At 39.5% G+C, this 27,809-nt stretch overlaps 1 protein-coding gene and 1 long non-coding RNA gene across 6 annotated transcripts in view; one reads left to right on the top strand and one right to left on the bottom strand.

The window, feature by feature from the left end:
* Positions 1-27,809, top strand: part of cplx2b (complexin 2b) — a 67,965-nt gene that overhangs the window by 33,686 nt on the left and 6,470 nt on the right. The window contains exons 2-3 of one of the 3 annotated variants that reach the window (XM_082551955.1): positions 8,011-8,174; positions 26,576-26,757. Coding sequence is in view for 2 of the 3 variants with exons in the window: in XM_082551954.1 (XP_082408080.1) it covers positions 8,144-8,174 (31 nt within the window). In the remaining variant the exon portion in view is untranslated. Of the gene's footprint in view, positions 1-8,007; positions 8,175-26,575; positions 26,758-27,809 lie in introns of all 3 variants that reach the window. The other 2 variants (XM_082551954.1, XM_082551953.1) reach the window with 2 other exon arrangements.
* Positions 9,951-13,537, bottom strand: LOC309717511. Of its 3 annotated transcripts, XR_014279711.1 has the most exons (7): positions 12,713-13,537; positions 12,430-12,559; positions 10,805-10,936; positions 10,588-10,687; positions 10,410-10,469; positions 10,230-10,320; positions 9,951-10,063 (listed from the first exon to the last, which is right to left on the bottom strand). It is a non-coding gene; the product is annotated as an uncharacterized lncRNA (long non-coding RNA). The 3 variants fall into 3 exon arrangements; XR_014279712.1 differs by lacking the exon at positions 12,713-13,537 and having other exon boundaries at positions 12,435-12,670; XR_014279713.1 differs by lacking the exon at positions 12,713-13,537 and having other exon boundaries at positions 12,430-12,669.

Consider the following 27,809-nt stretch of genomic DNA (forward strand, 5'->3'; position numbering starts at 1 on the left):
CCAGGCCGCAACAAACATGCAAAATATGAACTTCTGCTTATCCAAACCCCTGAAGAGTAAACCAGCCTTTTACTTAACATTATTTATTATTCAGCATGCTCTAAAATTTCTCAGAGGTACCTTGGCAATCTGATGCAACATGAATGAAGCACAACAAATGATGCATCCATTTTACTTGTTAACCCTCTCAAGGCAGGCTTTGCAGATTTGCAACAAGTAAAAGCTAACAAACTGATTACACCACATACATATTTTATGAGCTTTTTTTACTCAGAAGTACCACTGCAGGTATTCTTTTGTGCATTAGCAACAAAAACTTAATTTGAGCCAGAGAGGGTTAATACCAGGAAAGCTTCAGAGAACTGATGGCGCCACCTTACAAGCTTCTCAGACTGTGTTGTAATCGGGGGCACAGCCCGGTCCCATTGGCACCAGATGGAATGGCAGGTTGGGCGTATGAAGGGTAAAATGAATATACTTTTGCACTAGGATGCTACAGTACATTGAGATTTTTGTGCTCCCACATCCTTCCTGGACAGATGAAGATGGAGTGTTGTGGTGGAGTCTTGCTAACCTGCTGTGAAAAATGGCTCCTGTCAGTAATCCATCTCGGTCCACTCGTCCAGTATTGATTTCCCTTTCAGGTTTGCCCACGTGTCCCCAGGGTCAGCTCATCAAGCACAGGGTGAAAGGCTTGCTGGATGTGTGTGTCTGTTTGTGCGAGTGCATGTGTGCTAAGCACTACAAATTGTAAGATCCTGGAACTGGTTAAAAAGGACAGGAGCAATTCTGGTGTGACTGATGTGCTGAAACTTGCTTAGTCGAGAGGGGAACTTCCCTCAGAGGTTCAGTTCCTGCTTGCTGAAGCTTTATTTTCCATCTTTGAAATGGTTGTGTTTGGAAAGGAGATGACTTGAACTTTATAGCTATACTAGCAGCTCAGGGAATTCTAGGGTCTGAAGTCTGGGGACTTTATATTAACGCTGATGTGGTCTGCAGGATTTTTCTTGTACACAGTTTATGCAAACTGACTTTCATTACTCATGTAATTCATTACTGTGACATTAAGTGCTGCAGTAGGCATACAGACAAGGAAACCAGACAGCCCTCCTCCTGCAGCTGCCCTGCTGTGTGCTGAGTTCTAGGCCTCAAAACCTACTCTCTCCAGTGAAAATCCTCTTCTTAATCCACCATGCTGCCATATACTTCTCTGTGTCCTTTTCCATGGTTACACTATTCACTGGTCCTAACAGAACCACAGTTGGCCAAAGTCCTCTATTAGAGTACAGGCAGGATTTTCCAAAGCCTGTGAACCAGAGGAGGTGCAGGAGCTGGGTTCCCTCTCAAACCACTTGAACTACAACATAGTGAAAAAAACTTATTATAGATTATAGAGCCACCTTTCAAAATTTAAGCCAAAGGTTCAAAGGTTGTAATGAAGGATCAAACATGTTAAAAATAGAGGTGTTAAAGGGTGGTTCTGTCCAAGGTTATTATAGTTAAGTAAAACTAAACTAAAACCTACAACACCTACAACATAGTTACCAAAAATGCAGAACTTATTTATTTGATAATTGTTCGCGTGTGGTTAATAATAATATGGATGCCTAAACAGTGATTATTAATGACAGTTAAAACAGGGTTTTTCCCTTCTTGCATAAATTTCTGATTTATTTCTTCAGTATAAATCTGTCTATTTGGAAAAAACACAGTGTGTTTTTAGTGTTTTTGGTGTTTGCATGTATTTGATGACACACAGAAACACAGAATAGCCTGTAGCCAGCATTATCCTTTAAAGCTCATTCATGTGTACTTTTTGTCTGCACATGCACACATTTAAAGCTTTTCCTCCTTTTTCTTGCCTCCCCTCCCCTGAAACACGCTCCCTTTGCCTGTCATCAACATGTTCCAGTGACAGCCTCGTGCTTGTCTTCACCAGTCGCTCCCATCCACATCTCCTTCCACGAAACTTGGAAACAACTTCCAATTAACTGGATAGGATCAGCAAGCCGTCCTGCCTGGCCCTGATAACATTATCCCACGTCACGCACTGCTGCCAGCGCCCGGATTATGAAATTAAAAAAAGAAGCTGAAGAAGAAGAAGAAGAAAGGATGGTTGAGGATGGAGGGAAAGTGGTTGGGTGCTGGGGAATGGGAGCTGAGGTGGGAGGGAGGCTTGCCCCTGGGGACTGTCATCAGTGATTGTATAGTATATTTGGCCCTGTGTGAAAAGGAGGGTTATGTAAGGTTTTAAAGCCCCTCCACTATCACCAGAACAGAGAAGTTCAATATGCCGGAGAGCTGCTTCAGCTTCCAGTCCAGTGCTAACCGCCCACTGATAAGCGCTTACATAACGAGCTGCGGTTGAGGTCTCTGGTGTCTGATGAGTATGTAAATGGAGGCAAGTAGAGGAGCGCTCCTCCGTTTCGCACGATAACGCTGTGATGAATTGCTTCAGTCTTTTCTCACATGAATTATTTTTGAAGATTGCATTTCTGTTGTGTCGAGATGAAGAAGCAGAGACTGTTTGGGTTGCAGTGATTTGAAAATGTCAGACCCATCTCTTCTTTTTTTTAAACGGAGGACTAAATGTCTTCAGTGAGCTTAGACGTGCCTCTGATTGCTAATAGCAGATTGTAGGAAACACTAGATGGCATTGGCAGGTTAGGTTTTGGTTAATGTACTGTGTACTATGAGCTTTCCTCAGCTTTGGAAAGGCCTTCCTGAGGAGAATCATTGACTTCCTGAACCTGGTTCCTCCTATTAAAACGGAGTTCTTCCTTTCCACAGTTGCCAGGTGCTGCTTTATTATCACCCGTTTGATTGGCCTTTATCTTGTGCCCACTTTCTCTTTTGAATCGACATGTTTTATTTAAGTATTAGTAATTAAATCGTGACACTATAAAGAGTCATCATTTTTAATAGTTTTCAAACAATTCCTTTTAAAAACCAAACTTCTTTTATTATATAAAAACTAATCAAACATTCAAACATACAGTCAGACATTTTTATATGTCAAAGGTAGGAAGAGAATGCCCCTGTGTGTGTGTGTGCGTGTGCGTGTGCGCGCGCATGTGCGTGTGTGTGTGCGCGTGTGTGTGTGTGTGCGTGCGCGTGTGTGTGTGTCCTCTTCCAGATGTCCTTGTCTGACAGCCGCATCTTTCCTTTATTCCATTAGTGAGTCCTTGAGTCTGTTTCTGTAATGATAAGAGAAATGTTCTGCTTCCAAATGCGTGCACACACAGACACACGCGCAGACCCCTCGTCCAGTTCATGAGATGAGATACAATAAAATACACAAAATCTAACATAAAAAAAACTGCAATATGACAACAAAAACTTCTTCGTTTATTATTTGCCATCGGCGCTCCTGTGTGCTAGTTTTGTAGTAACTTTACACCTTACATCACTGCTGATCGTTAATATTCACTTATTGTTGTGTATAATAAAGCCCAAGGCACCAGTTATGTGACATTTAGCTAAGTGTGGACCTGTTCTGCTCATTTCCAGCACTAGATTTTTATTCTTGGACTCCACTACAGTAGCTTTGGATGATTCACAGTTCAAAATAACCCAAATTACGTACTGCAGGAACTACATGCTGTGTTATTCATGCACCAGAAAGTTGGCCACAGTGGTATTAGAAAAGCACATGCACACATATAGAAGTTTCAGGAAAGCAGCATAATAAGAAAGAATCCTCTCCTTGTGTGTGTGGCGTCTGTTTCCAGTGTTCATTGTTCTGTTGAAGGACACAGAGGCTCGCTCGCTATCAGAAGCCCATAAACTGTGCGTGATAGTTAAATTGTATATTTATTGCTATAATAAAAGTGTGTGTGTGAGTAAATGTGGTTGTAGTATAAAGCACTTTGAGTGGTTTGGAAGACTAGAGCTGTGCAGCTGTATGAATGCAGTCCATTCATCCAAAAGGCCACAGGTATATATTTGTTTCTCTTCCTCAGTGGTTAAAAGAATGAGTTTAATATCTAATAGTTGAACTGCAGGTGACTGTAAGGACTGTAACCTCTGACCTTCTTAAAGCAGCCGGGACATTTACCACGACAGCTGCCGTCTTGTTGAGACAGTGACCAAAAAAGTACTCAAGACAGAAGGAAAAAAACCCACTTTCACCTCCAACTGAACCAAAGTGACCTGTTTGATTTAGCTAGTCAGGTCTGTAAGAAGTCAGCTTGGACGGCACCAGACGCTGAGGCAACACCTACACAGCCAGCTTAGAATGACTAATTATCACAAAGTGCAGTTTGTGGTGCATTTGTGATGGATTTTAAGAATGCAACACGCACATGGTGTGGTTGAAAAGTGGGCTTCAATAGAGAAGGAGCAACTGCAGCATTTAGGAGCAGAAAGAAGCACAAAAATAAATTAAAGATCAAAAAAATGTGATTACAAGCCCAAGTGGGCTGCAATGGCGTGTTTTCTTTGTTTATAATCTTCACGTTCAGTTCGCTAAAACACTCATTCTTCCTCTTTTACGACTTTGGTCATACCTGTAGGAGCGGCTAAGCTAAAGGTCTGACAACAGCAAAAACATGAGCCAGACCAGACCAGCTGGTCAGCGTATTTCTGACACTGCCCCCTGGTGTCAGTACACAGCTACAACATGTAAACAACAGGCTGCAAAGGTCCAGCCAGTTACATGTCACTGGACTGAGGCTGGAAACTGGAAAAGCCAACAGCTTATGACTAAAGAGACTTTACTCACACATACACAGCTGTTCAGAGTTCTTTAGTATTTAGTATTTATTTATTTATTGTCATTGTCAAGAACAATGAAATTGCGTTTGGGGCTTCCATACAACCCAAAAAAAGAAGAAAATAATAAATACCCCTTAAAACCCAAGTCTACATATTTAACCCAGTGTGACAATCCTTAGCAATAATGTTCGTAGAAATTCAGACAGACCTGAGAAACATGACAAAATACATGTGATTCCAGTTAAACTCAAATGATAGTCACATATTTCTGCATGCACCTCTCCGTAAGCACGCACACATTCATGCAGAAACACTTACTCTCCTCACCAGGTTAACAGTCTGACATTTCTTCTATTGTCTATCAGCATACATTTGCAGTCTTTTTAATCAAATCTTGCGTGTGGGTGAGCATGCCGATTTTGAATTTCTGAATGTGTGTGTATTGAAATGAGGTACTTCACCCCTCGAGGCGTTCGGTCACAGTTACAAATGGATTGCCATCCCACTCGGCCTCGTCTCCCGTGTCACCTCCCAGAATAAGCTGTGCAGCTCAATCTGCCGTCCCTTCCTATTTCATCCCGGCACCATTCAGCCCTGGCAAATACTGGCGTATCAAAATGATGCCACGAGTGTTCAGCGAGGAGAGCAGGAGAGATCTGCTTCAAAATGGAAATGCTGTTCTGGTTCGCCAGGTGCAATAAATGTGGAGGATTTCATCTTGGCTGCCACTTGCACAGTTAATCAAATAGATACAAGTGAGTTTATACAGCAGCACAGGATGGGGCACTGTATTCAGAATGGGCCAATGAGCATTCAGGCTGCAATTTGTCTAATGACCAAGAAGCCAACAAAGAAAAAAGAAAACTTAAAATCCAAACTTTGCACAGCACATATTGTGCATGTTTTCTTCAGATGGGAAGAAAATCTGCACTGCTAGCGTTGTCAATGCTAACAAACTGTTACCATAGTTTTATCACTCATCTCCTTAGTGTCAACTATTTGAAGAACATGCACGGTGAGTGTCATGTTGGCCAGTTTAATGTCACCATAATAAATTAGATGTTTTACTTTAAAAAAATATAGTAGATTTGGCATTCGACTGTGTCCCTCGGAGTGTCCTGTGGGAGGTGCTTCGGGAATATCGCTACCGGCCATTCGATCCTTATACAACCATTGCAAGAGCTTGGTCTGCAAAGCCAACAATAAGTCAGACTCGTTCCCGGTGGGTGATGGACTCTGCCAGGACTGCCCTTTGTCACGGATTTTGTTCGTAATTTATATGGACAGAATTTCTAGGTGTAGCCAATTTGGCTTTCACTTGGGTGGTCTCTGAATCTCATCTCTGCTTTACGCAGATGATGTGGTTCTGTTGGCTTCATCGGGTCATGGCCTCCAGCTTGCACTGGAATTGTTCACAGCTGAGTGTGAGAATCAGCATCTCCAAATCTGAAGCCATGGTCCTCAGCTGGAAAAGGGTGGACTGCCCACTCCAGGTCAGGGATGAGTTCCTGCCCCAAGTGGAAGAGTTTAAGTACCCGGACACGCTGGAGATATTATATCTCTCAGGTGGTCTGGGAATGCATTGGGGTTCCCACGGAAAAGCTGGAGCAGGTGGCCGGGGAGAGGGAGGTCTGGGCTTCTCTGCTTAGGCTGCTGCCCCCACAACCCGGCCCCTGATAAGCGGAAGAAGATGGATGGATGGATGGAAAATATAGTAGTTGGTACTAGGGCTGCCACAAACGATTATTTTGATAGTCGACTAGTCACCGATTATTTTTGCGATTAGTCGACTAATCAGATCATGCATCCATTGGACGTAAAACGTACAGCTTATTGCACCAGCATGCATCTGCTCTTATATAACTATCATTAGCTTACAGCTTTAAGTGTTTAAGGTATGTACTAACTAAAAATAAAGACAAGATGATAGTTTGTTAAATTTTAATGAAATTAGCAGATTGTTTTGGTGAAGTTTAATAAACTCCTTGCTATCTAAAATATAACAGGACACCGGAGTATATTCTCGAGCATCGCACATTTCTGATAATCAGTTGTCTGCTTGACGTTTATTCAGCTGTGTAAAAACTATAACTTTAAATCGTAATCGTGACTAGTCGACTAATCTTGGCAGCCCTAGTTGGTACCAATGTCATCCAAATTCCTGCATTTGATATTACAGCTAGCTAAATTTTTCTGAGCTTCTTCTTCGAGATGCATATTCACTCTTGCATTATTTACATTCTGGATTTTTATTTTCTTGCACCGGTTAAATCCATACATTACCTCTTTAATAGGACCTGTACATGCAGCCATATTTTCAGCATTTTATCTTCAAGTATCAGATCTTATGACAGTTTGTTCCATCAGTACACCAGAAAAGCAGCAATAATCATTACATGCTCACATTTTTCATCTGCAGTCTCTGTACAGATGATACGACAGTTTTTTACTGCACAGTCGATGTCTCAGCTGGTAATTCCACCTGATCGATTTATTCTGAGAATCAGTTTAAATAATAATTCTGATTACAGACACAAAAGTGTGCACTGCAGTCACTGAATCACAGTCAAACCTGCAGCTTTACTGAAGCTGAGTAAATCAGATTTAGCTAAAGATGAAATTTATGCAAAAGTGATTTTATTACCAGCTGGGTTGAAATACACGAAGTCGCTTCTGAAAGTGAGACAGTGAGATTAGCATAGTGTATGCAATATTAATTAGATATAGACTTTTGATGTAGACAGGATTTTTCATTCTCATGAATCTAGTGTGTGTTTTTATGTTGATGCTGTATGAGTGAGCACAGCCTGATTTTCTCATACATGTTTAGTATTTTTCATATGTTTCAGGTCAATCTAAATAGAAAACAACTGCATTTCTTTCACTTTTCCATTAAATATGTATGACCACTTATTGACTGCTCTGGTATTCAGTTACAGTCGGATAAGTGACTCAGAGCAAAAGGGCTCAGTATTGATCTACGATCTTCCCAGGAAGGGATATCTGTCACGGGGTAAAGAGTGTTAAAAAGATCCCATTATGTGTTGTTTTAAACTCAGAAGGAAATGCTGTCTCATGCTCCCTGATGCCAGGCGTGTTGCGGATCTTTCACCGTGTTTGGAGATGTAATCATGCACTTTCTACAAAGGAGGAAATATGATTGTTTACAGCTGCAAAAGCTTAAATTTAAATCAAATCACTGGTGTGTTTTTCTATGTGAGGAAAACAGTTTACTGTTTTACAGCTGTATGGTTTGTTTAATTGCTTCTTTTTTCAATCTCTTGTGTCCAGCAGAGAGTTGCTGAAGACGCTCGGCATCACAGAGGAAGGGGGAAGAACTGAGACACTCACAGATCCCGGGCTTGGTGGCTGAATGCTCAGTTGTCTCCAGCTTGAAGAAGAACATCTGTACTAATCAGCAGGAATCATGGATTTTGTAATGAAGCAAGCTCTAGGTGGTAAGTACTGCAGTCCTAAATGCTTTTCCTGAGAATACATTAGAGTTGGAGATATTTTCTGTTTAAGATGCTGTACAAACACATATGTGCATATAAACATGAAGGCTTTCTGGTTTCTCTTTGAATCGGCTTGTAGTTTGACCAGTTACACTGTAAAAAAAAATCTGTCAAATTTACGGTAAAATACCGGCAGCTGTGGTTGCCAGGAATATACCGTGTAAAAAATGTGGAATCTGTAAAAGACAATACGGTATACTGGTTTTGTAACCCTAATTTTTAAGGTAGACAACGTATTATTTTACCAAAATCATGATAGAAAAAACCAAATATATTTGTCAATTATACAGCAATTTAATGTAAAAAATGCAACTTTCCATAGCTTTTTACGGATATTTGCAGTAAAAAAAAAGTAATAATATAATAATATTTACAGTAATTTGTTGTTAATTTAACAGTAATAGGATAGACCCTATTATTGTAAATAACTGTAAAAATAACAGAAATATGTTAAACCTTATTAAAACCTTTGACAGTAAAAAACACAGTGAAATTGTATAACAAATTACAGCATTTTATTTTGACCAGATACATTTTACGGTAAATTCCTGGCAACCACAGCTGCCGGTATTTTACCGCTAAAAATACAGTACAATATGAGGAACATAAATGGTTTACCGTACATTTTACATTTGCAACCGCTAAATATAGAAAAATCTAAAGATGCTCATATACAACCAAGGTAGAGAATATTACTGATAAACAATGAGAAAATTTGACATACCATTTGAAAACAGACTAAACATATTATTTTCTCTATTCCTACAAAACAGCATAGATCTTGAGAATACAGCATGTGTCCATATATATGGCTGGTAATCCATGGAGGAATGAATAAACATGAAACAAAATATTACCTGCCCCTGACCTATCAACAGTAATGAGTCACTGGGTCCTGCCTTGGTGAAGGAAAGGACTCGGTGGAGTTTCTAATGTGCATGGTGTTGAAGATACAAGCTCTGCAGGAGTACTTCAATGTCCATCAGGAGTTCACTTTGGACTGGCAGGATCCCCTCTGCAGCAAAAAAAATGGACAAAGTTTGATCAGTGCTTGAGCAAAATGCACAGAAATGAACAAAACGTGTTGCCAAAACCAGATCTAATGATAAATGATTTCTTAAGTGTAAAATATACAGTTCTTAAAGGATAGCTATTGTCAAAATGCAACCTGGGCTGTTTTTTTCAGTTTTTTTTTTTTTACTGTAAACGAGACAAACATATATCTAAAAGCATAATTACGACAAACAAGCCGTTTTTGAGATTGACCGTGATTTTGTTTTGTGGTCAATAGCCAGTGAATGGGAATACTAGGGGGCCGGGGCATAAATTTGAGCACATCAAAATCGATACAGTAAAAAAAACAACAAAAAAAAACAGCCCAGGTTGCGTTTTGGCAATAGTTATACTTTAAATCTACTTATGTAAAAGTGATACATAGACAACGCAGCCCTAATCACAATCATAATTTGTTGGAAAACGTATTTAAGTTTCGTATTGATTTATCATAGAACTTGAAGTTAATGGCTGAATGCATGGTGATGAGACCTATCATTCAATCTACATTTTATAGCGTATGAAACTGCTCACCTGGACATGAACCTGAGCTCGGCTGATTAAGATTAGTGTCTCCTGTCCATCTTTCTTTAGCAAAACTTGAATAATACCACTGCTTACCTCTTATTGAATCTTTGGGTGCAGACTTAATTGAAGTACCTCGTATAAACAGGCAGGGTGTGATGTTTAGGGAAACCAAAGAATACAGCCGCCATCATTTCTGCCAGAAGACTCATGGGGTGCAACGAAGCTTTCATTGTGGACTGGCTAGATACCTTCTGCATTCAGAAGGAAAACAAGAAGGGCATACCCCATAAACAATAATAACTGACAAAAATAATGAGACAAGAAATTAAAGTAACAAAATAAGTGCAAATCAAGTTTCCCTGTGTTACAGTGTAGCTGAATGTTTTTCAACAATTTGATTTACGGTAAAACACATACCAAATATTTCCAGCCAAGGTTTGTTTCAATCTTCAGCATTTTTTTCCTGCCATTGTCTTGAAACTGTTTCATCTGTCTCTCTCATTTGATGCTGTTTACAAAAACAAAACAGCAATATTGTAAAGGGAAAAAGGAAAATTAATTTAATGGAAAAAAAAAGATTATGACCTGAAATCTCACCATTTCCTGAGAGTCACAGGTCCTTTGAGTATCCTTATGGTTTCTGCTCAAATTCAGTGTCTGAAAAGGGCAGGAACAAAACAAACCTTTTTAATCATAATAAAGACAAAATAAGATTTAGAGACAGACGACAAAGAAATGTGTAAAATATCTTCTTGAATCTGTTTACTTTACTAACCTTGAAAGAGACTCTTGGGTCTTAGCTGTGCCACCACCCTTAAACCTTAAAACAGATGGAGACGATATGCTGGCCTGGCTTGAAATTTCCATATTTGGTGCTGTAAAACAATATCACAAACAATAGATTAATTGTACTTTTTGGACCTTGGCCAAAGCATAATAGAAAAAACAGAAAGTCCTTCATGGCTATTGTGCAATGAAATCATAATACTTACTGGTTTGTTTCTCAGATGTCTCCACTCCTAATGATTGTAGTGCCTCCAGTACAATTTCAAGGATTGAGGCAGACAGGTCCGGCAGCACCTTAGTAATGGAACTCCTTATGCTGCCCCCCATTTCCAAGATGTCTGACAAAAGAATGTGAATAAAGGTCAATTTACACCAAGTGGTACCTTTGGTCTTAAAATATGAAGCTGATCTTGCTTGATACTACACTTTTATACAGTGTTTCGTAAGTACCAAACTAACAGCACCATTATTGTGACAGCACACTGTGTTTCAATGGAACCATTTGGTACCCATACTTCATGTAAGATGTTAATGGATAGAAATCAATTAAGTCAATGGGTTTTGACCAAAAAAATCATTTTATTTAAAACAGCTTACTATCACTTATGTCACACAGAACATCAGCAGGAGGCTCAGTAGAGGGCTCTTCTGATTTCTGCCACAGATCAGACTCTAGCAGACATCTCAAAGTCTCTCTTAAAGGCACATAATAGGCAAACCTATCTTTTCTGTTTTCATCTCTCCCTAAAAATATTTTCTTTGGTTCCGCATAGTTGAAGGCTTTTTTAAAGATCTGAGCTCTGGAGTGCACTGTCCTCAATAGCCCGGTATGACATGCAGAAAAAAGATCATAGCTTTTGACAGACTCACAGACTTTGTTGATGTCCTCCTCTGATAATGATGTGCCATCTTTTAACAGTGATGCAAGTTTACCCAAACTGTATGTCTGTCCCAACTCATGCATGTTCTGCATTTCCTCTACAATGTTCTGTATGGTTGAAGCAGGCAGTAGAAACTGACCCTGCAATTTTAAGTAGAATAGTGAAACGTTTCTCAGAAAAAGATCACAGAATTCAGGGGGCATTTCCATGTTATCTTCATGTGTAATAGACTGTGCAGCAGGCTCGGAAATCAAGGGTACAAAGTCATCTGATGTGGTTGGAACAGATGATGATTGACATGCAGACTCTCTATATAAATCACCAATGCTGCTGTCTGAAAACTCTGTGTTTACGTGACATGTGAGCAGTAAAAGATGATTTAACTCTAAAGGTATTTGTGCATCCTCTTACTGGACAAGTGACCACGTGTCCTTCCACAATATGGCTCTTCAGATGAGCTATTAACTCTTTAGAGTTCTGACACTGACGTTCACACATCGCCATTGCACATGTAAACGAAGAAACCACCACCACACCAGTGACATGGGTGGGGGCAGTGTCTTCGGTAAAAATGAGCCTTAAACGCGCCATACCTGGTGTATGTCTGCTTGCAGCCTGCTTCAATACACCGAAAGAAACAACGTGGCTCATTCCGATGCAGTTTACAATGAAGCACGTAGCCCCTTGATGACTGAACTACCTTACCACAGAAATTACACGTTAACATAACTCCATGTACTTTGGTAATTCCTCCCTAGCGAATTAAGCATGCCATATACAGAAACTAATCCAGAGCAATGCTTCCCTCGCAACAGTAATGCTAACTCAACTCACAAATGCTAACTAAATTCACAACCTCACTCATAAAAAAACGAACTGCTAAAATTATCTATAAACGCTGGGCTGGTGGATTTTTATAACAGAGATAACTTGAAGTTGCATGTACTCACCTCACCTCGAACTAATTGTAAGCTGCCAGGATGTCTACAAATTCCGAAGATGCTGTGGTCCAAGCAGCAATAAATGGCGCTAATATACGAGTTCAAAACTGTGTCCGTTAGCGAAGCCAACTTGAGTCTCCTGCATGAAAAAAAGAGCGGTTGGCACACAGCTCAGCAGCGCGCCGCGCTATTGGTCATTTTCAGGTGACGTCATCCCGCAATGTAACGTCGCTCTTTGTTTCTTTAGGAGGTTCGGAAGTCACGTCTGCAGACCGCTGCAGCCACGTCTTACCTTGCTTCCCCTTTTTTTGGTGAAATGGTTCGCTCATACTGCACAATGTTGCTACCAGATTTTTTTTCTCTGCAATTCGAACGTAAAACGTCTGTACACAGTTTACCAGCAGTTTAGCTACCAATCAACAGCGATCACACAAATTCAAAATTTAAGGCCGACCCACTTAAGGTGGTCTGATAATATGGCGTGAAACACAACAACATAAAGTTGTTTTAAAATAATAATTAAAAAAGATTATTGAAATCAATTTTATTCACAACCATAAACTTTATTTTTAACATCTTCTTTTGCTGTTGATTTTTTTTATCAGAAGGTTAACAATGATATACTGCAGGCCTAACTTTTAATCTGTATATCAGTATCTGAATTTTAAAATAAAAAAATACTATCAGTTTTATTGTCTTTCACTGCTGATATTTGCTTTTTTTTAATGGTATGTACTGGTTGTATTATTACGGTGGACCCTATTTTTTAACATCTTGTTTCTGTAAAAATGAATGTTTTTGTTTGCTTAAAAATCTACAGCTTTATACTGTGAATTCCAATGTGCACAACCCCAAAAGATGTAGTTTTACTCAAATAATACCGTAAAATCTAAGTTTTTCAGACATTTTCAACATTACAATATGTAATTGTAAAATGTATGCATATTTATTTGTTTTCACAGAAAATATTTATAATTTCAACATTTTATTACAGTAAAAAACAAAGTTTTATCCAGTCTCACAATTAACGGTTATTCAATCTATTTAATACAGTAAAAGGAAGTTTTTGGTTTTACGCTCCATTACCGTTGGAATTTGACGGTGTTTTGCTGTATATTTTACTGACTTTTTTTACAGTGTATGTTCGATCACATGGCTGCATGTAGATAGTCCATGTAGAAAGTAAAGGAGAGATCTTTTGTCCCTAGCTGGCAGTCAGCAGGAGAGGTCGTGCATGAAGCCAATACATTGCCGTGGGTGTTGTAGGGTTTCCATCTTGGTCAACGATGCACTTCCAGGCCTTGTGATCTGTGGCCTTGACCTTTGCTTACTCAAGGGGTAGACGTCGTCATTTAAGATCGTCTTCAACTTGCTCAAGCTAAGTCTTCTTGGGGAGTCACGCTTGATTCTCCACTGTGGGATGCCGCTGCAGCAGAAGTAGGGTTGTTCAATAGGACAATATATATTGGATGCCAATATGAAAACATCTATCGTTTTCTTATTACGCTATTGTTTGTCTCGTGGTGTCGCAAAATAAACTGTTTATGGCAATATTTTTTCATCGTTTTGATGGTCACTGTAGTGGCTATATTAATTTCTTAAAGTTCTCTCTTGCGCTTATATTTAAAATAACCACACTATGGACAGACAGATGACTGTTTCTATGCGTACTTTCGTTAGCAAAAACAATCGTGTGACTCCGCCATCTGCTTATTCTGTTTATTTTCCCACATAAACCTTTCATATTAAAGCTCAAGATCCTGTTGAGACTTTTCAAAATAAACTGAAATTATATACATCATTCTCAAACATCAAATTTCAGAATATGCATCAAACAAATTACCTCAAATAAAAACATGAAGTAGCTATAAATGGTGCTTACAGTCACCACATGGATGCATGCACAGAGAATACCAGCATGGCCAGTGAAGATGAGGCAGAACCAGGTAGCTCCAAACAGAAGGACCAGTCAAAACAAATCCAGGACCTTATTCCTAAAGGAGGGGCTACTGCTGTAGCATGGACAGGGTTTGGTTATGAAAAAGTCTGACACGGACCAGAAAACTGTACTATGCAAATTATGCCGTAAACAGGTCCCTACCACAGACTCAAACACGACAAACCTCTTCAACCACCTACGCAAGAATCACATGAACGAGTATGGAGAGAGTTTACGGATGAGAAGCAAAAAGGGATGGTCAGGTGCTAAAAAATAGACTCAAACATTAGAACAGGCTTTCCCCCGCAGCACGCAATGCAATAAATACTCACAAAGAAAATGGCGGCCGTTACAAATTACATCTAAAAATGTATGGCTGTGATTACTATAGCTATCACCTGACAACCATATAGGCTTCTAGTAGCATTTAAAAAAATGTATCTGGCTTCATAAAAATGAATGTGTGAACTGGAAACCTGACCTGACTGCACCAGAAGCTCCCAAAAATTGGTCCTCCTCCCTGAGGCTAATTCAGTGGACTAGCAAATGGGTCAAGTTCCAGTGCTTTGAGCTCTCAAATCTAGGGCTGCCACGATTGGTTGACTAGTCACGATTACGTCGACTATCAAAATCGTCGATGACTGATTTAATAGTCGACGTGTCGTTTGAAGCTTTGTAAGATCCCAAAAGACGCAGGAATAAGTAGTATAATTTAAGATTGTAATAACGGACTGAAACAGAAGATGGCAGCACTGCATGTACAAGGATGCCAGCTGCCGTTAAACCCTGAAGAAGAAGTAGCTCTGTCCCAGAATTCATAGCGCAGCCCTGCTCAGTTTCCAACAATGGCGGCAGCTAGTTAGTTTTAATATTACTCTTATTATACTTTCTGGGTCACAAAATAAACGTTTAACATATTTTCAGGCGAGAATGCATCTGTGTAAACCTCAAATATCTGCTCAGTTTATCAAGACACCACACATTTTCAAAAGCGCTCCTACATTTTCAGAGAAGTCTGTTACCCACTAGCTCGATAGCTAGCCGGGGGCAAGGCTCACTAGAGCCCGTGAGAACACCGGACTCCCGGCAAATCGTTTTCAAACCCACCGCCGTCTTTCGCTACTCAGGTTAAACACATATAAGTCACTTAGATAACTTAAAAATGTTATTGTTTGGCTTTTTTTAGTATTTTATTTGTTCCTGAGTAAATCGGTTTGGCTGAGATTAAAGTTGTAGTTTTTACACAGCTGAATAAACGTCAAGCAGACAACTGATTATCAGAACTGCGAGATGCTCGAGAATATACTCCGGTGTCCCGTTATATTTTAGATAGCAAGGAGTTTATTAAACTTCACCGAAACAATCTGCAAATTTCATCAAAATTTAATAAACTATCATCTTGTCTTTATTTTTAGTTAGTACATACCTTAAACACTTAAAGCTGTAAGCTAATGATAGTTATATAAGAGCAGATGCGTGCTGGTGCAATAAGCTGTACGTTTTACGTCCAATGGATGCATGATCTGATTAGTCGACTAATCGCAAAAATAATCGGTGACTAGTCGACTATCAAAATAATCATTTGTGGCAGCCCTACTCAAATCTATACTTTAAGTGAAATTTGTTGAAGGCATAAAGAAAGTTTAGGTGTTTGGTGTGGGTACTGTGGTGGAGAAGCCTGTAGATGTTTCCCACAGAGCACTGTCCTCATTTTAAAACCTGTTGTGTATGTGTGCATATTTATGCAAAGGCACGTCCAACCTCAGCAGCAGCACTTTAGTTCTCTCGTTTCTTATTTTTTGGTTTTAAAAAAACATATTTAGTTTATTTCACTGACAAACTGTAACAGGAAAGGAGATTTATCACAATAATGGTGATAATAAGTTTTATCCTCTTGTATTTCCTTTGCAATTCCATATTTTTGACTCAGCCTGTCATTTACACCCCATGTGGCTTTTATGCTAGCTGAGATTGGGCTCATTCACGAAGAGCAAACTAAAACAGATCTAAGTGAATGTTCTTGTAAGTGAAGGTCCCCCAAGGGTACTGAGGTTATGCCTCCTTAAATCAGCCCTCTCATCTAGTTCAGTCAGCTCGGTGACTACCGGCCAAAATGAAATGAGATTTATTCCTTTAAAGCTCAGCCTTCCCACTTTGTCACAGGACTAATTTATATCTGCTCCTCTCCTTTGACTCCTTCTTCCTTTCTTCTTCTCAGTTTTCCTGCAATCGATTCTTCTATGCTTATTCCTTGTGTGTGTTCTCTTCTATCGCTCTTTCTCATAAGAGAGCTAGTGTTGCTGCCTTCAACAGTTGCTTCTGGTGTACAGTAATGTTTCGACAGTTTCACATGTTGCTGCAGACAAGCTGGCTCAATAAGATCAACAAATAATCCATCCATCCATCCATCTTCATCCGCTTTGTCCGGGGCCGGGTCGCGGGGGCAGCAGCCTAAGCAAAGAGGCCCAGACCTCCCTCTCCCCAGCCACCTGCTCCAGCTTATCCGGGGGAACACCAAGGCGTTCCCAGGCCAGCCGAGAGATATAATCTCTCCAGCTTGTCCTGGGTCTGCCCCGGGGCCTCCTCCCCAACAAATAATAATAATAATAATAAACTTTATTTATAAAGCACACTTAAAAACCAAGGGTATGCCAAGTTGCTTAACAAGTAACATAGAGAACAGGAGCAGGATAATAGAAATAGGACCAAAGCAAGTACTAAGTATGCAAGCAGGTAGCTGTCACTGATACATAGGAAAGCAACAGGTACAGAGCAAACAAGAATTTAAATGAGCATAAAAGTACATGAAATAAAATCATAAAAGAAATATTAACTAGAGGGAAAGGCAAGATTGAATAAGTGGGTTTTTAGTCGTGATTTGAACAGTGCAATGGAATCAGATGCGCGGAGGTCGAGAGGAAGGGTATTCCACAGTACCGGGGCAGCCAGAGCAAACGCACGGTCACCCCGGGACTTCAGCCGAGATCTGGGTTGGGTCAGAAGTAGTTGAGTGAACAAATGCAAATTAGAGCTTCCAGTGATGCCCCAACAGGCAAAGATGCCACCTGCATTTGATGATTCATAGAATCTGGCTTATGGGGCATGTGACCTAAGTGCCAATGCCCATTTATCAGGTGATCTGGTGATATTTTAATGATCCACATTGGTTCAGTCACATGCATAAATGCACAGGTAGGCCTTAACGCCTGTCACAGTCTGGCTGAGGTGACATTACGTGAGTATGTATTGTAAAAAGGACTCAATTGCAGTCCAAAACAGAATGTGAAACGTGGCGTGGACAAAAACAAGCCGTTTATTAAGGCTGGCAAAAATGGATACAAACAAAGGGCATGGGTGAAACTAAACAAAAACCTAAACTGGGTGAACTAAAAGTAAAACATGGAAAAAAAAAACTTAAACATGAAGACTGGCGTTGATACCTGGAGACACAACGTGGATTAGCAGACGACCTGACAAGGAATGACTGAAAACACACGGACTAAATACACACAGGAGGATAATGAGGGAAGTGGAAACACATAGGGAAACAGCTGAAACAAATGAACATAACAAAGTCACAAGGGGAGAATACAACTAATCACATTTGACCTAAGAACACAGGACCTCTTCAAAATAAAACGGGAAACATAATGAAACACAGACATGACTACATGAACTTGATAACAAAAGACATTCAGACATGAAACACATAAAAGGACAAGGAAGACTTAACACAGGCGTTGAAAACACAAGGGAATCTGATAAACAAACGAACTTAGATAACCTAATGAACTTAAACATAAACCATAAACATTTAAAAAAACAAAACTAAAACTTGAAACGCTGGGTCAAATGACCCAGGATCGTGACAACGCCAAGTCATGTCAACCCTGATTCACAGCACATAATATTTTTGTAAATAATGCTGCTAACGTGTGGCATATTAGAGTAAATAAGATTAAATAATTTCATTACTGACAGCAAACCGTTGCCTCCTTGCATCTGAACACATTCTTTATCACACAAATATGGGATTAAAGTAACCGTGATCCTCTTTCCTCTCTCAAGCTTTAAAGTCGTCACATTCATCAGAATCATCAGTAAAACAGCATCAGCCATTTCCTTATAATATCCATCCACCCATTCATCCATTCCTTTATCATCCATCCAACCACCTGTCCATCCATCCATCCCCAATGTTTGTGTTTGTTGTAATTTAGCTCCTGTAGAGGTGTGCTTGAGTGCAGTGACCTTTTCCCTTGGAACAGGGTGGCATTTATTTCACCAGGACACAGCTGGCTGTTCATGAATATATACAAGCAAACAAACACACACACACACACACACACACACACACACACACACACACACACACACACACACACACACACACAAAACAAAAAACAAAACACGGTTTCAGTCCTGAGGTGGAACATGACCATTCTGATATGAAGTGGGAGTGTTGAAGTGTTGAGGTGGTCGTGTAAGGACATTAGTCTAAAAATAAAAACCCTGCAGAATCTGAGGCTTAGAAAAAAAAGAGTGTACGATGGGGTGAGTATGTATGGAGAAGATCGGATAAATATGGAGGAGCAAGGTTATGAAGCGCTTTGAAAGTGAGAAGTAGGATCTTGAAATTAACACTGAGGTGAATTGGAAGCCTATGGAGCTGTTTAAGAACAGGTGTTATATGTTCAGTGGATCTAGTTATGGAAATAATACGAGCAGCTGTATTTTGAACTAATTGCAATTTATGGAGGGATTTATGAGGTTGACCATAGAGAAGAGAATTACAGTAATCTAAACGAGATGTGACAAGAGCATTGACAAGTATGGTAGTACTGTTTGGAGTGAGTGAGGGACGAAGGCGGTTAATATTACGGAGATGAAAGTAGGAAGACCGAGTGATATTATTTATATGTGCTGTGAAGGACAGAGTGCTATCGGGGATGACACCAAGACTCTTAACCTGAGGGGAAGGTGTGACAACAGAGTTATCAATGGATAATGAAAGACTTGTGGTTGGGACTATAGTCAGTTTTGATAAAATGAATTCTGTTTTATTGCCATTAAGTTTAAGAAAGTTGTGAGTAAACCAGACCTTGATTTCACTTAAACAGTCAGAAATGGATCTGGGTGGGAGAGTAGCTGTGTGTTTGGGGGACAGGTAGAGCTGGGTGTCATCTGCGTAGCAGTGAAACTGGATGCTATGCTTCCTGAAAATATTACCTAGGGGTAGTAGATAGATGATAAAAAGTTAAGGACCCAGGACAGAGCCTTGGGGTACACCGGAATTAACTGGAGTAGACCATGATCTGTGAGTGAGTAATTAAACAAACTGTGAGCGGCCAGAGAGATAAGAGGTAAACCAGGCGAGTACTGTACCATTGATACCAATAGATGCTAATCTGTGAAGAAGGATGCAGTGGGAGATAGTGTCAAAAGCTGCTGTGAGGTCAAGGAGAATGAGGATGGAGATAAGTCCAGAGTCAGCTGCAAGCAGAAGATCATTGGTGATTTTTACTAGGGCTGTTTCTGTACTGTGACTTGAATGGAAGCCGGACTGAAACTGTTCGCACAAGTTATTTCCAGTGAGATGACGATGAACCTGTGCAGCTAGATATCTTTTCCAGAATTTTTGCTAAGAAAGGGAGATTTGAAATTGGCCTGAAATTATTTAGATTGGAGGGATCTGAACCATTCTTTTTCAGTATGGGTGTTATTATTGTAGTTTTAAGATAATAAGGAACAGAACCAGATATAAGAGAGGAGTGTATGATATTAGTAATCAGTGGGGCAAGAGACGGGAATGAGAGTTTGACAAGATTAGTCGGCAGTGGATCAAGTTTACACGATGATGACTTTAACTTAGTAATTATGGAAGTTAGCTGAATTATTGTGGGAAGTTCAAAATTGGATAGAGAGGATGACAGTTGAGAAGGGCAAAAAATGCAGATAGAACAATTGACCATATCACAGGACGAGGACAGTTGTTGATAAAGATGTTGTTGGTAAAGTTGTTGCAAACTGCAGCAGAGTGTGTATGTATTTCAAAGGTATCTGGGGGTTTAACAATATTATGTAATGTAGAAAACAAAGTGTGTGTTCCCTTTAGCGGATTCAATAACAGAGGGGTAGTAGGCAGATTTAGCATGATGAATAGCTTCTTTATAATGTTGTATATGACTGAGACACATGTCCTTATGAATAGTAAGTCCTGTTTTCCTGGAGAGACGTTCCAGGTGGCGTCCAGTAGCTTTAAGTTGGCGAAGTTCGGATGAATACCATGGGGCAGAGCAAGAGTTCAAGTTTTCAAGTTTTTTGGGGGAGCCAAGGTATCTAAGAGGTTGATAAGTTCATTGTTATAGTGAGATAGCAGGTCGTCTATGGAAGCTGAGGCATCAATGGTAGGTAAATTATTAATGCCATGGCAAAGAGCTGATAGAGCAATGCCCCTAATATATTTTTTTATAGTGGGAGACTAACGCTGAATAAAACTATTTGAAAAATGTTTGTTTTTATTTTATTTTAATAAGAAAAGACTCTGCTACATTTAAATATTAACACTTCATCATTTTTGGCATTTGGAACATCAGTGGAGAAAACATTGTGAGCACAGTGTTCATTTCATATGTTTTGTATGGAGTTTTGGTCTTTAGGGTGAAGCACACAAAAGCAAAACATAATCTCCATGACACTAGCTGGCAGCAGTAACCTATTAACTACACGCTGGCTTTAAATGAGGTGAGGAACTCTCGTGCCATTAACATACAAACACAGAAATATGGAAATAAACAGGAGAAAGGGAATAAAAAAGTGAAAAGAAATGTACATTTTTTTTTACTAAAGTCATATTTGTCTTTCCTACTGTGGATCAGGCACGTTTTAGCTAGTCGATATTGTGAAGAACCCCCACTTTATTACACCAAAGCACCAAGACCAAGTTATATTGCCTGAAAAGTTTCCCAGTGAACGTTCCTCCATCGATTAAACTTTTTACTCTCAGATATTAATCTGGACTAAAATATGAGAACATGAACGCATACGTGTATGGCTGCAGATTTTAGAGTGAAAATCATCCATAGAGGCCAAAACCATATTTATTTCTACTGTAAAGCTGGAAATGGGGGGCACTGTGGGGACTGGCCCTCTTAATGGAGCCAGCTTCAGTTCAGATACTGATGTCCACAGAACAGGTGCCTTCAGCAGTGGACATTGTGGACAGTCTGACCACGGTCTACACAATATGTCTACCAGCATCTTTCTATCATAAGGCTTTCAGAGGTTTGTTCTACTGAAGCTCTTCTGTGGGCTCAGGCTGCATGGATTGGACTTCTTTCCTGCTGTGGGTAAGTGAGTTACTTGACCCTGTCTACGACAAGGTTTCCATCACTGCAGTCACTGCAGTTTTGTCTATTTACCATTTGCTCAGATTCTTACACTGCCTAGTTTTTCCTGTTTCTGATGCGTCAGCTTCCAGAACCTTTTTTTCCTCAAGTCTTCAGTGAAGATTTATCCCATAAATTCAAAGAAAAAAATCCTGAAACTTCAACATTAAAAAACTAAACTAAAAAGAAACACAATGAAACAGATGTGACACTCTTATAACTTAATTCTTAAACAATTTTAAATAGTAGTTTCCAAGCTTGGTGGAAACATTTTTTGTAAAAAGACTTATTTTTCCTTTGAAAAGAAAACCATCAACACGTAGACGACAGTGCACATTTATTCTGTGATGTATTTTCTGAGCCTTTGGAAAGCTTTGTGAATTCTCCACATGTGGACATGATTGAGGCCTGGTTCCGGTTTATGCTTTATCTGCACAAACACAGAGAAAAATGTCATTTAATTTAGGTGTGTGCAGTAAAACACAACACATGGAAGCAAACTTTGTCTAATCCAGCCTCACACACTCTCAGGCTGAGCCTCACTAATGTCATTACTTGTGGGAGACCTCCTGAACGTTTCATTGGTGCAGACTGAGGTATAGATTTCAGCTGCAGGCCTCAGTTTGTATTTACTGGTTATTTAATTACAAATCACATTCATCAGAGTTTCCATGTGTTGGATTAATCAGTCCAGGGCAGCGTGATCGATCCACACACAGGCTGGGAACAAAACTCTGCACAAACACATGAGCGAGAGAGAGATGCTCTGTATTTTTAACTCAAATATCATGAAATAGTACATGCATCAAATTTTAATCCTCAGATTAAATGATTGCATGCATGTCCAACACTTACTGTACCCCTCAAAACAAAGAGCTTGGATCTGAGCAGGACTATTTTTTATCAGAAATCTGGGTTCTTTGGACTGGCAAAAATATCAAGCAAGTTTTCACAGAACAATATGTGACTTTTCATTTTAAGGTGGAACATTATTAGCTATGTGGATATTTGAAATTTGTCATTAACCCCAGTGATAAGATGTGATCTCTGAGTCTCTCTGTTGCCCATGTTTTGTCTCTGCCATCAGTTCGTTCATTTTATTCCTAATATGGACTCCGTGCCTTTTTTGTGTTCTGGAGGTTATCAAACATGCGAATGTCTCGCCGTTTCTCATAAAGAAGCTCAAATAAAAGATGTTCAGATATTCTCTGAGAGATCAGCGTGAACCGGTCCTGACCACGCAGGTCGCGCTTCTCCTCTCATTTCCTGTGCAGGCGTGATGAAGATAAGGATACAGTAATGACAGGAAGCCAGCGGGCATGGCGATCGGTCGATTAGACTCCGCAAAAAGAAGCTCCCAGTTGGAAATGTGGAATTCTGACAAAGGGTTAAACAACTACCCTGTCATGCTGCCCGAATATCTGATCGATGTGGCAAATCCAGACACTCATGTGAATTATGAAGGCCTAATTTGGTAACGAGGGTAATCCATTATTAAAATGAGCTTCATTTTTCAAATCTCCCCACCCCTCACAAATTAACCAACAGCACTGCCATCCATCTGACTGGCCGGAGGAGTCAGTGGGGCATAGCTTGTCTTTTATTTATTAATTAATTAATTTTATCATCTGTTCTCTTTTAAATGAAAAGTTTGGTCAGAGTTTCCGTTACAGTGAAGTTCAGTGAGTAAACAATGATAACTGAGCATGAGAACTTTGTGTTTCTATATTTCATGGTTTTAAAACACTGAAAAACTGAAAAATCAGCTTGTCAGTGTATCATCAAAACACATTTGAATGGGATATTTGAGTCTTTAAAATGTCTTTAATCATTCTACATACAAACCCTTCTGCTTCTCAGAGCAGGTTGATGTCTAACCACACTTTTTTAGGCTGTGGCTGCGATGGCTCTTTGTCTCTAATTGCTGCTGGTACCAAGACTGTCTTAGTACCCATTGCATTGGGCATTGCATTTAAATGCACTGGAGAAGCATTTTTTCAACATGGAGTCAACATAATAAATGAGTGAAATGAAATTAAACAAGTGAAAACAAAGCGAATGAAAGTCTGAAACACAGACGTCGACTGTCCTGCGAACTGGCTTCTTATAATTCTACCAAATGCATACAGAACTACAATGCAACACAAAACAAACGAAATTATTTTAACATGATTTTTATATAACAAATTAAATGACTAAAGCTCTGCTGTGCTTTTAGGTTAACCCATAATCTTTTCTGCAAAAGATGTATTATCCATCATAAATTTGATAGTGTATGTTGCAAGTGACCACCATATCTGGACGCTGCTGGTTGTCCAAATTTAGATCTCTGATGTCGTATCATTCAGTTTCTATTCATTTTTTATGTATTTAAATAATTACTCTATAAATAATTGGATGTATTCTTTCCTCTAACAATGAAATGTTTTATTTTTGTGCTACTAGGTGTAACACAAACCCAGACCAGGATCAGTTTCCTTCCAGTGAAAGTCGTAGTTGCTCACCAAGTATTCCAGAGTCTGACAAATCTTTTTAAAAGGCTTTTTCAGTCAGATTTACCTGATTTGCAAATGGATCTCTTTGAAATTCTTTTTTTCCTGGATTCAACCTGAAAATGTTGCAGGATGATGGTTATTGAAAATGCCTTGCTCTTCGTTTTTTAGGATTTCATATTTTTTATTTTTCAGGATTAAGGCCAGGTGCTTAAAAGAGGGTTCGATTATCAGGACAGAGTTTGAGGAATCAGAGTATTTTGTAAAGTTTAGCACTTAGTTTGACATGACGGTTCCTAATGATTATTAAGTAGAGCCGCTTGATGATGATTTTTAGGTCTACTGATCTATTTAGAGAAACATATATTTTCAGTAGAGCAGGTTTCCGTATGTTTCCTGGAGAAAAAAGAAGTTTTACTGGAGTTGCTTTATGGAAAAATGTCTTTTACTCTAATTTTAGCTTGCCGTCAACATTAGTTATTCTCCAGATAGCCTCAAAAACCCTTTTTATTTATTTATTTAATAAAGACCAAAAAAAGATATTGATCTATTTACAGCAAAACAAAAGAAAATCTGTCAACCATTTCTGTACAGGACAAGTTATTGTTGTTCATTCTCACATCCTTGAGTGTGTGTGATGCCCAGTTATTTTCACCAGGAGCAATAATTTTGGTTTTTCTTTTGCTCTTAGTTAATTTATGGTTAATTTTTATGCCTTATAAAATTCTCCCACCACACAGAACAAATCATTGTTCCAGTTGGGCAGAGGGCTGCAGAGGCACTTAAAGATAAAAATGACAAATACTGCAGAAAATACAACAAAGACATCTACTCTCCATTTCATTTCAGTTTCCATTTCAGCCTCTTCTGAGGTTTTCATTCCCAGCTGCTAATTACTCCTTGTAAAAGCTCTCTGCTTGTAATGACGAGCATCTCTCTCTCTGCTGTTATCTGTCCACATACAGCTGAGACATTTATCCACTTCATTCCTTAATCAGCTTCAGCCAAATTTATTAAATCAATCAAATCTTATCTGCAGAGACTCTCTGCTGTCCACTGTTTGCCTTTTGGGTAGCTAGTTTATGCTGATGAAGCCGTGCTGCAACCATCACGCTCCATATCTCTGCCCCTTCCAACCCAGAGCTTTTGTACGTTACAGCTCCTGTGGCACAAAGACTTGAGTCTGGGAAATAGTGAAGTAATGAGTGATTGAATGCACATTGCAAGGACTGAGGGCGTTAGAGCACTTAGCCTCAAACTACCTATCTTTGTCTGCAGAGGAAATCTGTGAGCTTGCCTCTAATGGATTGTTGGAGGTGGTGAAGGTGGAGCAGGGAGATGGATGAGAAGCAAAGGAAAGGAAAGGAAAGGAAAGGACTGCAGTGACGGTAATGGAACGACAGACTGAAACGCAGAGAGAGAAATGAGCAAAATACAAGAGTCGGGCTAAATGCATTCTTTGAAGTGGTTAAAAGGGCAAAGGGAAATGCTCTGCCTCTCTGGGAAATTATTTTAACGATCCCGCGAGGCTGCGGAGATGATGATGAGGAAGACAAAGAGAGCATCCTTGACACAGATTATATTCACCATGCACAGTCTTATCAAAACACCTTAAACTTTTAATCGTGCTAATGGTGGCAGGTGGAAACATCACTTGGCTGTTCCTGCATTTGATCCAGAAAGGTAGTCATAGTTAGTTTGACTTGAAAGACTGTGATTAAGAAACTATAACCATAAAACATCATTATTAGACTCAGCTGTACTTTGTGTTTATTGACACTTACCATTGAGTTGGTGAACATATTTTCTGGTAAACAGCTTCAAGTAAGTGTTGTAACCCATGTTGCATGGATACAGATAACTGTCAGCGAATGAGCCTACTAAACACATTGGGAGCAAAAAACAATAAAAGAACTTCACTCTGTTCCATCAGTACTATAAAAAATCACAATGAGACATGAAATGTCCGGTGCTTGGACATCACCTCAAAAATAATCTGAAGCGAGAATACAGCTGCATACTGTTTTTTTAAATAACTGGAGCTCTGCTGCATAACAGATTGTCCTTTTGCAAATGAACAAAGAAGCAAACCTCATGCGATAAATACTCTGTTTAAAGGATCTGAAAACTACTGAGCTATTTCTAAGGTGAAGGCAAAAACCAAGGTCGTCTGATTCATGAGCTGTACATGCTCACACATGGTGTAACTGAGTGTTTTATCACAATGAAAGCTCCACAGCACACACTCTGACCTTAACCCACCTCCTCAGCAAGTTACAGGGAACATTTCACAGCCTGCCCCTCCCACCAGCTGAGCGCTAATTTGTCATCTGCAGGTTTGCTGCCACCACACAGCGCTGCAGGGCAATTAGGGCCACTGCATGAGTCTGCTGAGGAGCGACAGGAGCAGCTGCCCCTAGGCTCACAAACCCAGGAGAGAACCACAGAGTCTTTAAAGCCACGTTTCTTCTGAGTAATTTACTCAGAATTGGTCTCTTTAGACTCTTGTGCAAGAGAGGTACTAACTCGGGTTTTTACTGCATTATAACAATAAATAACTGCAATATATCTGTGATAGATTATAGAGTTTGTAATTGATGATGATGGATAAAATCAATATTTAATGACCCCATCTGCTTCCAAACAGGCCACTTACAGACCTTGTAGATTGTATTTGTATTTATGAACATATCGAGGACCGCAAGAAGACTATGTTCCAATGATTAACCTGAGCAGCCTGAGCAGTAAGACATATTCAGCTTGTGAGGCTTAAGAAAGGCACTAGGCTGGAAAACCAGGCTGCCAGCCAGACTGTCCTCTCACCAGTCCCTGAGAGGCAGATCGATACTCAGATGAAGTTTTCTCTCTGCTGGACAATCCATAATTTGTACACTCTCAGGTGGTCCTGTATTTACTATCGATCAGACGGAGGTAACAACAGCAATATCGATAGACCGGAGGGAGTGGCTTTCACATCTGAAAGGCAACTCCAGTGACAAATGTAAGTAAGAGTGAGTGTGTGGGAAACGTATCCAAGAATGTGGAGGAGGCAGATTAAAGACTTCCTTCAGTGGTTTAAGTTTTAATCTCTTTATGATATAAACCAAAAAATGTATTTGTAACACAGAAAATGCCAATGAATGAATCTGAATGAATCAATGTTTTCAGAAAAAAAAATTGTTTACTGCTCTGGGAACTTCTCAGCTTGCTTTAGTTTTTTAGATTTCTGAGAATTGATTGTATCTGACTGTAACCATCACCGATAACACCACTCTACTATTGTAAGTGTTAACCTTAGACTTTTAATGAAAAGCATGCAAGGTTCCGACCCTGTACTGGGATGTGTACCTAATTATTCTGTAATCAGAGGTTGTTAGCATTTTTGTTTGATAAATGATGTTAAATATTTGATTTGATTTCATTCAGATTTTTTTCTAATTGATCAATATTTTCATTTGTAAGTATAAAAAGGCCCAAAGTCTATCTCCTTCATAATAATAAAGTCTCATTTTTTCACCACACGCTGTGCCCAGAAACTTTGAAAACTTACGTTCAGTCTGAATTATGTTT

The sequence above is a fragment of the Aulonocara stuartgranti genome, assembly GCF_965226115.1.
Source record: "Aulonocara stuartgranti genome assembly, chromosome: 2".
Classification (NCBI taxonomy): Eukaryota; Metazoa; Chordata; class Actinopteri; order Cichliformes; family Cichlidae; genus Aulonocara; species Aulonocara stuartgranti.